Genomic DNA, 13179 nt, shown 5'->3' on the forward strand with positions numbered 1-13179 from the left:
TATTCGTATTCCTACTTAGGGGTTTTCAGGTAATGTATATAGCTAAATAAGGTGAATTCCAGTCGTGCTATAATTATGTGCTACATTTGGTAGAAAATCAAATCCGCTATCACATCATGATGTTGAAGTTCTTCGATGTATATATGATGTATGGTGATCTTTGGACTATCTTTATAGGCAGTACATAGGCTCCTTGATTATATTTGTATTGTCATACACAGACACTTGTATCATCATGAGTGAATTCAAATGGCATATGGCACTCTGTATTTTATTTTATTTTGAGAATGAAGCGACAGTGAGATTAAATATTGATGACTAGACCAAAGTCCAACTTTCTATTTATAGACTGCCCCAAGGCCCAAAATTTCAAATTTGGGCCACAATTTCAGGGCTAAAAACATTATATTACAAGCATCATTATTCAGTGACAAGAAGAGGACCTGGACTTCTGGAGGCTGGAGCCTTGGAGGGCACCAGTCCGGAGTCGCCTACTGTTGTTTCCATGGTGATGGCCTTCTGTGTCATCATGTACAAATTTGTAGTTTTGTACGTTTTCTAATTTTTAGTTAAAACAAGTAAAATAAATATGTATCAATATTACCGAGTAGCTGTGTACGAAGACCGGCACTGTTATCACTTCGAATAACTATTTCATCTAAGCTGTCTTAGTACGATCATCCATATCGTAGTAATTTTACAATCAAAATGAGATTCTTCTTCTATTTCGGTATGTGAGCAATTCATTGTGATTCAACCCAATACTCTGTGTAATATATGTGTTTTTATGTTCATATGGAATGACCTCACATATATGAAGATACAAACTGACTATGAGTTTGATCGCGAGTAGGTAGAAACCATCTGCTGAATTTAGACACACTGGTATCTGAAACTACGCAAGTGACGATACTCATTTGGATAATTTGTAAAATACATATGTGCGTATATGTGTACGTATTATGTTCATCAATGTTTGATATTGCCCCTTTCCTAAGTACGTATACTATATATATGTAAGAAGTTAGAAGATTTCATATATATATATATATATATATATATTACATGTGCACACACAACTTCACAAGTCTATCACTTCAAACCGGCTATTGCATGTGAAATCTATTTGATAATGCACTCGGAATAGAAGTCGTGGGCATATAACCTCATACGTGCTACTGTTTTTAGCGCAGTGACAAGCAATTATACGCGAAATGATGTATAATCACATAACACTATATATATATATATATATATATATATAAATACACACAGACATATATACATATATATATATATATATATATAAATACATACATACACACATACATATATATATATATATATATACACGCGCGCGCGCACACACACACGCACACACACACGCACACACACACGCACACACACACACACACACATATATATATATATATATGAAGAGATACATGTGCGTACCATGTCTCTAGATTGTTTTTTCAATTATAGATTCAATCTCGTTTCCTCGTATATGACCAGTTACATACAAAAGTACTGCGAAATACCCTCAAATTGAACAATTAATGCGAATGTACTCCACACATACACATAAATACAAAGACTCATATTGCGCATGTCTACATTGGCAGCTGTCGCGGCACTGGGTGTGGCTAAAGTATACGCCACCACAGACACATACACCCCCCCTGAAGGCCTCCCACTAGTCGCGTTCTCTCCAGGAGTCAACTACCAGCTCATGCAGGTCAGTACGTGGTGTTGTATACAGGTGTCATGTGTAACATCAGTTATTATACTTATAATAATGTAATGTAGTATTCAACATCTTTTTTGTATATGTATCGTGTGTAGGAGTGCGTAGTTGTCATGTAAACATATATGAGGGGCTCCCACTATATATATATATGTATATATATGTATATATGTATATGCACACACACACACACACACATATATATATATATATATATATATATATATTTATATATATATACCAAAACAGCCCACCAATCGCTGTCCAACAAGTCTCTGTCCTTTTAAACCATCAAAGCACACATATACCTAAACAACCTCACTACTCTCCTTCCTATTTACAGGCTGACAATGACGAGTTTGTGATGCAGCTTACGATTGACGCTGGTAGCAAGCTCGTGACGCTGCGGCACAAAGACGGCCTCTCTGCAACGGTGGTGGAAGGTAAGGAGAGTGTATGAGACTGTGCTCGGCAAGCTGTCTGATACTTGGCGTGTGTGTGCACGTTTCACCCACACTTGCACAAGTATAAATACATCTCCCCATGCGCATAGACGCCACTAAAGACTTTTAACTTACGTTCCTAGCTCTGACGTATATTGCAACTCGATGCCCTATCCCATAATCGCAAGTTCGTGAAGTGTATCTTTACGTTCGTAGGACGGACACATTGACGCAACTGCATACACTAAAACGATACCATTCTACTATCATCAGGTTCGTTGCAACGCTCTGAGGATGGTGCGGTTGTGCATGCGGGTGACTCATGGGAAGGCCCTGCTGACGAATTGCATACGTTTGCTACATCGCACGTATGTGGTGTATCCTTCGATGAAGTATTGAGTTACCAAAGTGTGCGCCTCTGAAACACGTTTGTAAGATGTCACATATGTGGATGTATAGCATTTGCTTGCGTACTGATAGTGGTATGTGCCTGTAAAAGGGTTGGTTAATAATAATGGTACATATATGAAATAGGTTTTGTGTAGTGTATACATATGACAATGGCGCTAAAGTTTGTGGTAGTGCTTTACTTCATATTTGATTTTTTGAGTGTGAACGTACACACGTGCACATACATAGTGGTTAAAAAATGAGAACAGGACAAATATTTTTCCCGTAAACGTTTCCGTTTACTGTACTAATACACTTGCGGTGCTACTAGATGAACAACAAATAAAGGTAGTGGTGTCGATCATAGCCTTCTAAATAGACATGTCTGTTGAGCGAGTTGGTTGTTTTAGAATGGAAGCTGGTTGCTTTGCTCACCTTTATATTATATTGTATTTATATATATACCTCATATACCTCATCTCTTATTCCAAAACATCGAAATATGCGTACACACCCCGATAGTCGTCACCGAATTGCGCACTCGTTTTATGCGAGCGTCCAAAATCACCATACTATGAGTATACAAAGTATTAAAATCATCCCACTACAACAACAACATGACACAACAGTACACGCCCCGTCTCATCAACGTTTATGCCAATACAGATATCCACAATGGTCTTTTGTGAGAATGATCACCACAATACGACACTATATGCTTAAGATTGTATATGCAACACGAGTACCATCATCAGCATTGAAGGTCTAAGTCGGATTTTACACACGACTGACAGGCCACAAAGATCCCCAGTAAAGTTTTGCTCACGGTGAAAGGAGAAGTCGAATACTTGGTCAACGGAAAGGTAGTAAACAGAGACAACAGCAAGACGATTCAGGACAAGTATAAGAATGGCCACACCTACTTAGGTATGATATATTTATATAATATATATATACATATACATATACATATATTTAGTGAATATTTTCTTTGAATGTATATATATACACTTGACTAACTGTATTGGTCACCCGACTGCTATAAATAGCTACCCCTCTACTTGTCCACTCACAATGAATCCAATTTTTGTTTTTACGTTCAGGTCGAGTAGACGGCGAGTTAGACGTTGAGTCGCTCCTCAATGAGTTCTACAGCACAGTTAAGACTGCCGACAGTGCACAGTCTGTAACAGAAAAGGCCCGAGCTGCACGCACTGAGTTTATCTTCAAGTATCTCGCACCCGCCGTAGGTAAGTGTCTTGAAAGATCTGTTATATATATATAGGTATATGTATAGGTAGAGGTATAGGTATAGATATAGGTATCAGTACAGGTATAAGTATAGGTATAGGTATACTCTCTCTCTCTATATATATATACATATATGCAAGGTTGTATACTTTCTACATGCTACACCTTTTCTATAAACATGTTATAACTGATACTTTTGGCTTTATAGAAATGTATGAATTAGAAGAGTAAACCGTTCTGTATCCATCCAGGTACCGATTTATGCTCGAATAACTCGCTTCCCGTATGTATGGCTTACTAGGTGTACTTCACTAAGATAGGTCTCAACAGTACGGTCCGTTATAACGTACCGGTTTCAAAGAAGTACTTGGCATGCAAGGGGTGTTTGTGTGTAGTATTTGAACAGAGAAATTCACAAGAAATATAAACTTATGTACTGGTACACTATCGTTTACGCCTGTACGTTATTGATCTGCATACTGGTCCTCTCAATAGCTTAAAAGGGGTTCTTAGGGTAGTTAACGAGAACTTGGGTACACTCACTTGCGTTCAGGTATGAGTGAGGTGCAGAATGTCAGCGAAGAAGAGGTTGTGCTACTGGCCATGACCGGCGCTCCCAAAGAGTTGTACGAGGCTTTCCTCACACTGCCGTATTCAGCCGAAACGATTATGGTAAGCACATACGTTTATGTATATATTTGTATAATTTAAAACAATGTATTTGCCTATATATCCCTTTTATTCTTAGAAATGTCTATATGCAGGATTTTCAGTGTCAGGCCTACCGTCTGGATGTTTTTACCGCCCGCGTCAGTGAATGATATAGTCATATAGGTGAATGTATATATGAATCATACGAAGTCTGCTTTCATATGTAACAAACGTATGTAAACCCGCAGGGTGGTAGTTTAGTGTATGATATGGTCATATAGGTGAATGTATATATGTATCATACGAAGTCTGCTTTCACATGTAACAAACGAATGTACACCCATAGAGTTGTAGTTTGCAGATGCCTACATGGAGTTCGTTCTCGGAGTTGATCTCCAAACTCTAGCGATAGCTCCATTCCTCCGCTAGTCTTTTTATTTTTACTTCTCGCTCTGGTCACCATACACGTGATCCGAATACCCTTCCAGCGGATACAGTTTATATAACATTTATAGAATTTATGATGTTCGTTGTATACATGCGATTATATACTCTTTGCGTGTGTACACTACAGACACTCTGGCGCATGTGGGTTCTGAAAGATTAAGTCACAACTTCTTAGTCTTACTGTCATATGCTGTTGGTGTATCAACACCCTTTAACGGAAACCAGCCTATGCATATACAGCGTAAAACGCTTATACCAACACATATCCATCATAAAGCATTTATAGATATGCATATTCAGCACGATGAGGGCATACTTAAGCATATCCATTATAACTAAGCGTATACAACAAAAATAGCTCATAGCCAGGCATGTAATTCCTTGTTTGTAGGCTGCGATAAAACTAGAGAAGAAACTGGACAATCTGTCAGAGGAACGGGAGCGAAAGGCAGAGATCGTGGGCATGGGTGATGTCTTCCCAGCTGATGTGGCTGAGGAGTTGGAACGACAGTAAGCCACGAAACGGATATGTTTATATGCAGAACACACACATATACAACACACACACACACACATATATATATATATATATATATACGTATGAGCATAGAGTACGATCAGTGAACATTACGAACTCTCAATCAAAATATATACGCAATGCGTCTTTTCCAATTTTAACAAAGATGGTCAAAAACCTACACCTGGGGACCGAATATATGGAGAGAAGAATGAACACTCGAGGCTAGACGATTTCATAGTAGTGCCCTAGCCAACTTTAAAGTACTAATATACACAGTTCTTATACTGTTGTACTCAAGAAGCCATTGCTGCCGGCTTGTTCAATTCGGGTTTCCCATACAGTCATGCGAATCATATTGTAACTCTACTTTAGCTCGTGAAGTCTTGCGATCAATTGATTCACTGTATAAACACTCAGATGACAACATATTATATATACACCTGGGTTTAAATGACATATAGCATACTACATATACACCTCGGTTTTAAATTGAAATAATGAACAATTCTGGTTGCAGAGCTGAAGAAGATCGGGAGTTCGCGGCCAGAAAACATCAGATTATGAGCGAAATGCACGATGGCCACGACAAAGAACTATTGCCGCACGAAGCTTTGGCCGAAGCCGATCGAATGGTAATTCCTAATCTTTGTACATGTTATTTTTATACACACTTGTTGTTTGGAGTCATGGACCTATACATCTTACAGGAGCATAAACATCTGTTACATGTGTATGCATCCAGTAGAAACTTGGCATTTATCAATGAAGAGTCTGCGCGGCATAATGCAAGACGCTTTTATAGCATCTCATTCCGGTGGCGCGTGCTTGTTCGTAACTCGAAAGGCAAGGTACTGTGCACACACAAGGTGGGCATTTATAATATCGATCTACACACTGTCTGTGACTCCAAGGTTATTTGATCTTGTACACTGTATGGACATATTGTATGGCGCTGCCTGTGTGACGCAGGAAATAGAAAGGGGCGCAGTGGGAGGCATATTCATATTATCAAGATGCACCACCTATACGCATAACAGGATGTATACATTTGTTTGTATATAACACGGCACATATCGCCTAGCCATGCTCAACGGCGTATATCATGCTTGGCTCTTCAACTACACAGACTAACGAAGCGCTGGAACGAAACATAGGGGATATTTTCGGTAGTGGCAGCCCGTTCCAAAATATCGATACCGGGAAAGACGGACTTTTCGCCAACCTCTTTGGCAAAGGCAGTGCGACGGCTAATAGTTTGTATGTGTAGTATAGTCCTCGTTGTTGGTTTGTTGTCGTTGGGTCTGTTGCTATCTTTGTAGTTGCTGCTCTTTTGATGTTATTGTTGTGGTTATTGGTTACTTTATAGCTGCTGTTGTTGTTTGCAGTTGCTGTTCTGTTGTGGCTATTATCGGTGTTAATGTGGATGATTGAAATGACCAAATTACTAGATTTAAAATCGATCTTGTGTCGATGCTACCCATTGTCACGAGATAAATGCAAACAATCTCGATGTTTTTGCTGTCGAAAAATACAAGGAGTACTACCCCACTGCGATAAACTGATTCAGATCACAATACAGTACACAGGTGATTTGTCAGTCGTTTGTGTGTGCACTATGAAACCACTTTGTACGGTACTATATCGTCTATGATTAGGGATTATATTCACAACGTGTCCTTCAATTGTGATATATCAGAGTCGCATACGAACTCAAAGAAAATGTAACTGTCTGTCAAAACTCTGCATTGTAGTGCGGAGAAGATCGAAGCGAGTCTGCAGGCTCAGTATGCGGCGGCCGAGGCTGACGACGGCAAAGCAGCATGGGACGAACAAATGCGGAAGGTTAACGAAGAGGACCTTAACATAGATGCTGAAGCGAACATGCAGTAGTTTGGTTTCATCCCTGTATGAGAACGTGAAGGTTCGTGACGCAAAACACGTGTTACGGCTATATTAGTATTGCAGCAGCTGGGTACCTTGCCGATAACGAAAATGCACAAAAAATACTACAACATACCGGGGAATAGCAAGGGACAATACAGTTATTTCGAGATGAGGGCTGATATAAAGCAATATAATTTGACAATTTTTGGTCATTTTCGAAGGCGGTCTTTAATAACCTAATAAATATCTGCATTCAAGATTATCATCCAACATGGCAAAAAAACCCCTGTTCGAGTATACGAGCTATTTCAGAGTGTGGGTAATAAACATCTTCTCGATGAAAGTGAGTATTTATCATGAAATTCTTGATATGTTTATTTTGTATGCGGTAGACTGTATTTTATGAAGCAGTCATATTTATTTGAAACCGGACTACAATCCGGGTTGTAGATTTCAATCGAGGTTAGTTTAAACTAATTATGTAGTTTCGCTGAGAAGATAGAATAATTTCTATACCATGGTCTCAATTCTGATGCAGTATCATCGAGACACAATTTGCAGCTCCGCAGTCGGCACTGCCGCTTTCTAAATTCTATCCACATGCTATCATAGCAGTGAATACTAGTTGCGGTGACGTATACTTCTTGTGTACAGTACTGAATAGAATACAGTAAGTGAGAAAGAGTGAACATCTCGGGTTGATATCAATACACGGGTTAAGACACAATTTGCAGCTCCGCAGTCGGCACTGCCGCTTTCTAAATTCTGTCCACATGCTATCATAGCAGTGAATACCAATTGCGGTGACGTATACTTCTTGTGTACAGTACTGAATAGAATACAGTCAGTGAGAAAGAGTGAACATCTCGGGTTGATACCAATACAAGGGTCGGAACTTCAGCAAAAGAGAAGAACGAAGCTTCTTTGATTTGCGATTCTCAGCGGTAGTGCAGTTGAACTGCCTACAAAAATATCACAATTCCAGTTGTGGCAATTGATGGCACCATCATAAAGAGCTCAGCAGCCGCCTCACACAGAGCGGAGCACAGTCATTCCATGACGATTCAGTGATATGAAGCAAACCAGTTTGCATGTAGTAGATATGAATGTCGCCGTAGTTAATCCAAAATACTCTTCTAATCATCAGCCTCATTGCGGGTCTTCGGCAATCATATCGAGACTGTTTTCGGATCTCACTTTCAAAAGACTCCGAGGAGATTTTAATCCACTGTCCAGAGAAAGAGAACTGAAGCTGGACATCTCCGGGGGGAATACGAACACAGGAGTGGATACACTTCGGTTCAACACACTACGCTGGCGACGGTCGAATGACTGGTGTGGTACACTAAGCATTCCTGCTTCCATTGTGTCGTCATCAACTTCCTCATGAATCTCACTTAGTGTGTACATCTTCTCGCAGTCTCGACTAGTCGATCTGGATAGCGTTGGGTATTTAGTGCAGAACTTAGCAGTCATTGTAAATAGTAAGTAGGGAGGGGTTGTTTGAAATGAACTGTCGCATTTGAACTTTCTTGCATATATACATTTCCAAAAGTCGAAAATAACTACGAAAATCGAAGGTATTTTTTTATTTTCAATATATTGCAATAAATTTTACTGATGGTTGTGTGTAGGGTGCACTGTAAAGGCGTGAAGGGAGTATTGTATAGGTTCTTCCACTGAGTAAGGACAAAAGAATGCATTCACGATAAAAATAGAGCAGAGTCTAAAAAAAGTATGGCGCGTGTGGTGCGTGTGGTGCGCCAACAATAACACGCCCTAAGCAGTTTTTCCCGGTTTCCCCGAATCCCCTGTCTGTATGATAAAACATCCCCAGATCGGGCAGATTCCCCTGAGTCCTACGGACTCACACTTCTGAAGTTCTGTCCCACAGTCCCACAGTCCCACAGTCCCACACAATGAAGAATGGCGAAAATGGCGGCAGCTGGCAGTCCGACATACAGCGGGCAGTCCGACATGTCGGACAGTATAAGTATGACACTACTCCATATTTCTCTCGAGAGTCATAAGTCATGAGTCATGACTCATGGACATGACTCATGAATATGAAGCATGACAAAATTTATATCGTCAGGCCATAGTATTTAAAAAATAAGAGCAATATATCAACTAAAAAATAAATATTTATATAAAAACAGGGAAACCCGTTGGAATAATTATCGCAAGAAGAGTGTGCCTCCGGCAGAGTTCGGCTTCAATGAGTCCTCGAGGAGACCTCGTGGCTCAGGAAAAATAACTATTTTATCTGTAGAGAGCTCTAGAGAAATTTGCGGCATTTCGGGAAATTCATAATTTTTTTATAAACATTTAGTTTCACCAATACAAACTCAAAGAAATGAACGTAAGGCAAGTGAAATACATACAGACATGATTTAAATACATAGAGTCAGTGACTCAAGTCATCTGTGACTAGTGTAGTATGTAGTTTGTAATTTGTACAGAATTACAGATGCTCCAGAGTAGTATGTAGTTTGTAGTGTGTACAGATGTACTAACATTACAGACACTGGACTCCTGGAGCACACCACAAGAAGTGTTGGAGTGAGGGCCCTATGGGGTTAGAACCCTGGGGCCTGGGCCTGGGATCTGGTCACCTGGGGCTGAGGGCTGGGCCCCTGGAGGAGTGAGGAGTACTGAAGAGTACGCAGAGTCTCTAAGTCTGAGGCCTAAGCCCAGAGTCCGAGGGCTGAGGGCGGCCCTAAGGCCAAAACCCCTGAGCCTGGCTGATGAGGCCCTGACTCAATACAAGAAGCGTACACCTGAGGCTGAGGGCTGAGGTTCAATATTTATAATAATAAAAACCAAAAACCAAAACAAATCATTTTATAAAATCCAATTGCAATAAATATAAATGTTGCTCGAGTTCACTCGATTCTGGAATGTCCAATACATGTGATCGAAGATGGAACTTGAGTACAATTATCTATAATTGGTCTAAAACTCATCATAAGGTTGTTAGACTGGTAGTCTCTAGTAAGTCTACTGGAGGTAGAGACTACCACTGGTAGTCTTGACTCTTTAGTTGCACAGTTGTTCATTGGCTTTTCTTTTCGGGAGAGCATTTAAGTGATTTATCTCGCTTTAACTTCGTTGTCGAATTTCTACTCGAGCGGTGTTAGTTGTTTTTGAAAAAAATATTTGTATTTGTAAATTTTCCCTTTTCTGATTTTGTAAAAAAAAACAAAAACAACCCAGTTTTAAAAAAAAATATAGGCGTCAAACCATAGCTGAGAGCGACATAGCCTCCTATTTTTATATTATTTATATTCAACACATCAACCAAAAGTCTGTAAGGCCCTACCAGCCTAGTACCGAACTGTGACCCCTTTTGACCTATATCATCAGTGTAATAAACCTGACCTACTAGGAAACCTTATCGCCCAAGTTCGCCCAGTCTTGCAATTATTAATATTTACACTGCCATTCCTAGCCCACTTTACGAGATCAGCAAAACGAAGTATCAGCGCAAGTGCCCTTACCGGGCAACAGTCCTTTAATTAGCGACCCCACGCACATCCCTTGATTGAGGATCCGTGCCCAACAGCGTCCTTCGCGAGATTGCGATCAGATTCGACTACAAAATTGTAGTACACATATTTGCCACCTTAGCCGTCTGAAATAGCCCCCTGAATGTTAATTTTTAGGAGGCTAATTGACTACATACGCATTTTAAACCTTCAACTCTAAACAAATAATAATAAAAATACAGTCGAATATAGCCTTCAAATTGACCAAATCAAACCACCCTTTTTGTCTACCTTTTTTATTTTTCCCCTCCTTTTGTCCACTTTTTTTATACTGGGACTCGAAACTAGTTTACAGTATGTACCAGAATATGTTAGGACACTGCTGTATGAATATTGAAATCACGTGTACGTATGCTCCGCTATACTCTCACAAGGGAAGTGGATCAGCAGGTATCTTTTTGATAACCTGAAAATGAACTACAATATATTTTGTATATAAAAATAGCGGTAATACTCGCCTGTTGGGTGTAAGCGCCCAACTGTTGTTCTGGGTGCGGGATATGGTAGGCAGGGGTATTGTCTACCACAAGTGACAGATGAGTACCGCCAACAACTGGGAAAAAGACTATCAGTTGATCCACAAATTAGTGTATCAAAGTCGATGTTTGAAGGCTTTAAAAACAGAAGCATTTGATATGCAATATGCACGTATGTACGTTATTGTACTAGTGTATAACTGTATATACCTCTAGAGCGAGCTATAGGGTCCTCAAGCCCCCAACCCTACTTGCCTGATTCTTGCCTACCTCTATTTTTGTCCAAATTATGTGGCCTGAAAGAGGTTTGACAATTCACCTGAAAGAGGTTTGACTTTTTTACATTTTTGAATTTTTGGGGCTTGAGAGTCTTGGATACTCAGCCTACTCAGCAGGCAGTCGGGCAGTTAGCTAGTCGCCAGTTGGGAAGTGGGTAGTGGGTAGTGGGTAGTGGGCAGTAAGAACCTGATACAGTAATATGTACGTATAACCGCACATTGGCTAGGTAGTGCGTACTGTAGAAGCAGTGGGTACTCGAGACTTGGGCCTCACCCCTTGGGCCTCAAAAGCCCTCTTGCGTCTCAACTCTCCACAAGAAGTCTCGGAAACTGGACTAAGGAATAGTGAGGACTGAGGAGTCGAGACTGAGTTTGGCTGATAGCTCTGTAGATATCTCTGTATTTAACTCTGGGCTAAGTTTGTGGCTATGTGAAGTGTGGTGGACTTCTCATGGACTTCAATTTTTCAAGGCTTCCACGTTTCAATTTTCAACCGCAAACTATTTCAGTTGCCCTGGACACGGGCGGGCCCACGGCCCACAGGCCACGGCCCAGTGCCGACGCTCCATAGTAGGACTAGGTGGGCCAGTAAGACTCAAAAGGCATAACTCCTGCTCGCCAATGACGTGAGCGGCGAGTCTCATTCCAATTCATGACTCATGCGATATGTCTCAAATGTCTAATTTTTATTTAGAAGGCTAAGCAAATTCTCAACAACTGTGAAATGAATGACTCACTGCCTGACTCATTCCTGCCAGTCGCCAGACGCCAGTCACCAGTCGCGGCCCTCGCAGGTCGGCAGTCGGCAGTCGGCAGTCGGCAGTCGGCAGTCGGCAGTCGGCAGTCGGCAGTCGGCAGTCGGCAGTCGGCAGTCGGCAGTCGGCACTCGGCAGTTGGCACTCGTCACTGTCGTCACTCGGCACTGTCGGCAGTCGCTCGCCAGTTACTTTAGTTAAATATGTGGGCTCAATCATCAATGCCTCATTAAGTATTTATTGGAGAAGACAAATGACAGCTTTGAATTCATTTGTAATTTTTAAATTTTTAAATTTGATTTTTATAGATATATATCAATAAGGCTCGTTCTTTTAAATTATAAACCCACTATTTAAAATATAAAAAACAGTATAAAGGCCAATTGTAAGCATAAGTCACATGAGTGGCAAATTTTTTTCTAAAACACAAGAAGAGGGGTACAAAATCAAATATATTGTACTACATAGAGTCATAGATATCCGTCTCTTGCACTATTTAAATTATTGTCCCCGGACTGGCGAACGTTTAAAAAAATCTAAAAAATGATAACAAAAAACAAACAAACCAAAATTACAACACATGTGAAAAGAAAAGAAAAACACAGTGAGAGCTCAGAACTGAGACTTGAGAGTGGAGCGCCGGAGCCTGCGGAGGCTTTTAGCGGAATGCAGATTGCAGACTGCAGAGTACGACTGCGGTCGCTGGCCAGAAATACAGAGGAGCACTCTAGCAGACTCTCTAGAGTAGCATATAGATTGTTTGGAATATATTTATTAAAAAAGGATAGT

At 40.4% G+C, this 13179-nt stretch overlaps 2 protein-coding genes across 2 annotated transcripts; one reads left to right on the plus strand and one right to left on the minus strand.

Moving 5' to 3' along the window:
• The first annotated feature begins 639 nt into the window (after positions 1 to 639).
• On the plus strand, positions 640 to 7670 carry SARC_00672 (hypothetical protein). The gene is made up of 11 exons (XM_014305622.1): positions 640 to 730; positions 1626 to 1738; positions 2091 to 2190; positions 2464 to 2558; positions 3375 to 3507; positions 3684 to 3830; positions 4385 to 4503; positions 5321 to 5439; positions 5967 to 6081; positions 6576 to 6706; positions 7201 to 7670. The coding sequence occupies exons 1-11, from the start codon at positions 709 to 711 to the stop codon at positions 7337 to 7339; spliced, it is 1233 nt and encodes a 410-aa protein (XP_014161097.1). The 5' UTR covers positions 640 to 708; the 3' UTR covers positions 7340 to 7670.
• A 233-nt stretch (positions 7671 to 7903) lies between these two features.
• SARC_00673 (hypothetical protein) lies at positions 7904 to 8832 on the minus strand. Its single transcript, XM_014305623.1, has one exon. The coding sequence runs from the start codon at positions 8807 to 8809 to the stop codon at positions 8483 to 8485; it is 327 nt and encodes a 108-aa protein (XP_014161098.1). The 5' UTR covers positions 8810 to 8832; the 3' UTR covers positions 7904 to 8482.
• Positions 8833 to 13179: the final 4347 nt, after the last annotated feature.

Source organism: Sphaeroforma arctica (assembly GCF_001186125.1).
Source record: "Sphaeroforma arctica JP610 unplaced genomic scaffold supercont1.23, whole genome shotgun sequence".
Lineage (NCBI taxonomy): Eukaryota > Ichthyosporea > Ichthyophonida > Sphaeroforma > Sphaeroforma arctica.

Coding starts and splice junctions, on each gene's coding strand:
- SARC_00672 (XM_014305622.1), top strand. CDS start 709: ATGAGATTCTTCTTCTATTTCG. Junction 731..1,625: donor GAGATTCTTCTTCTATTTCG/GTATGTGAGCAA, acceptor CTACATTGGCAG/CTGTCGCGGCACTGGGTGTG. Junction 6,707..7,200: donor AGTGCGACGGCTAATAGTTT/GTATGTGTAGTA, acceptor TCTGCATTGTAG/TGCGGAGAAGATCGAAGCGA.
- SARC_00673 (XM_014305623.1), bottom strand. CDS start 8,809: ATGACTGCTAAGTTCTGCACTAAATACCCAACGCTATCCAGATCGACT.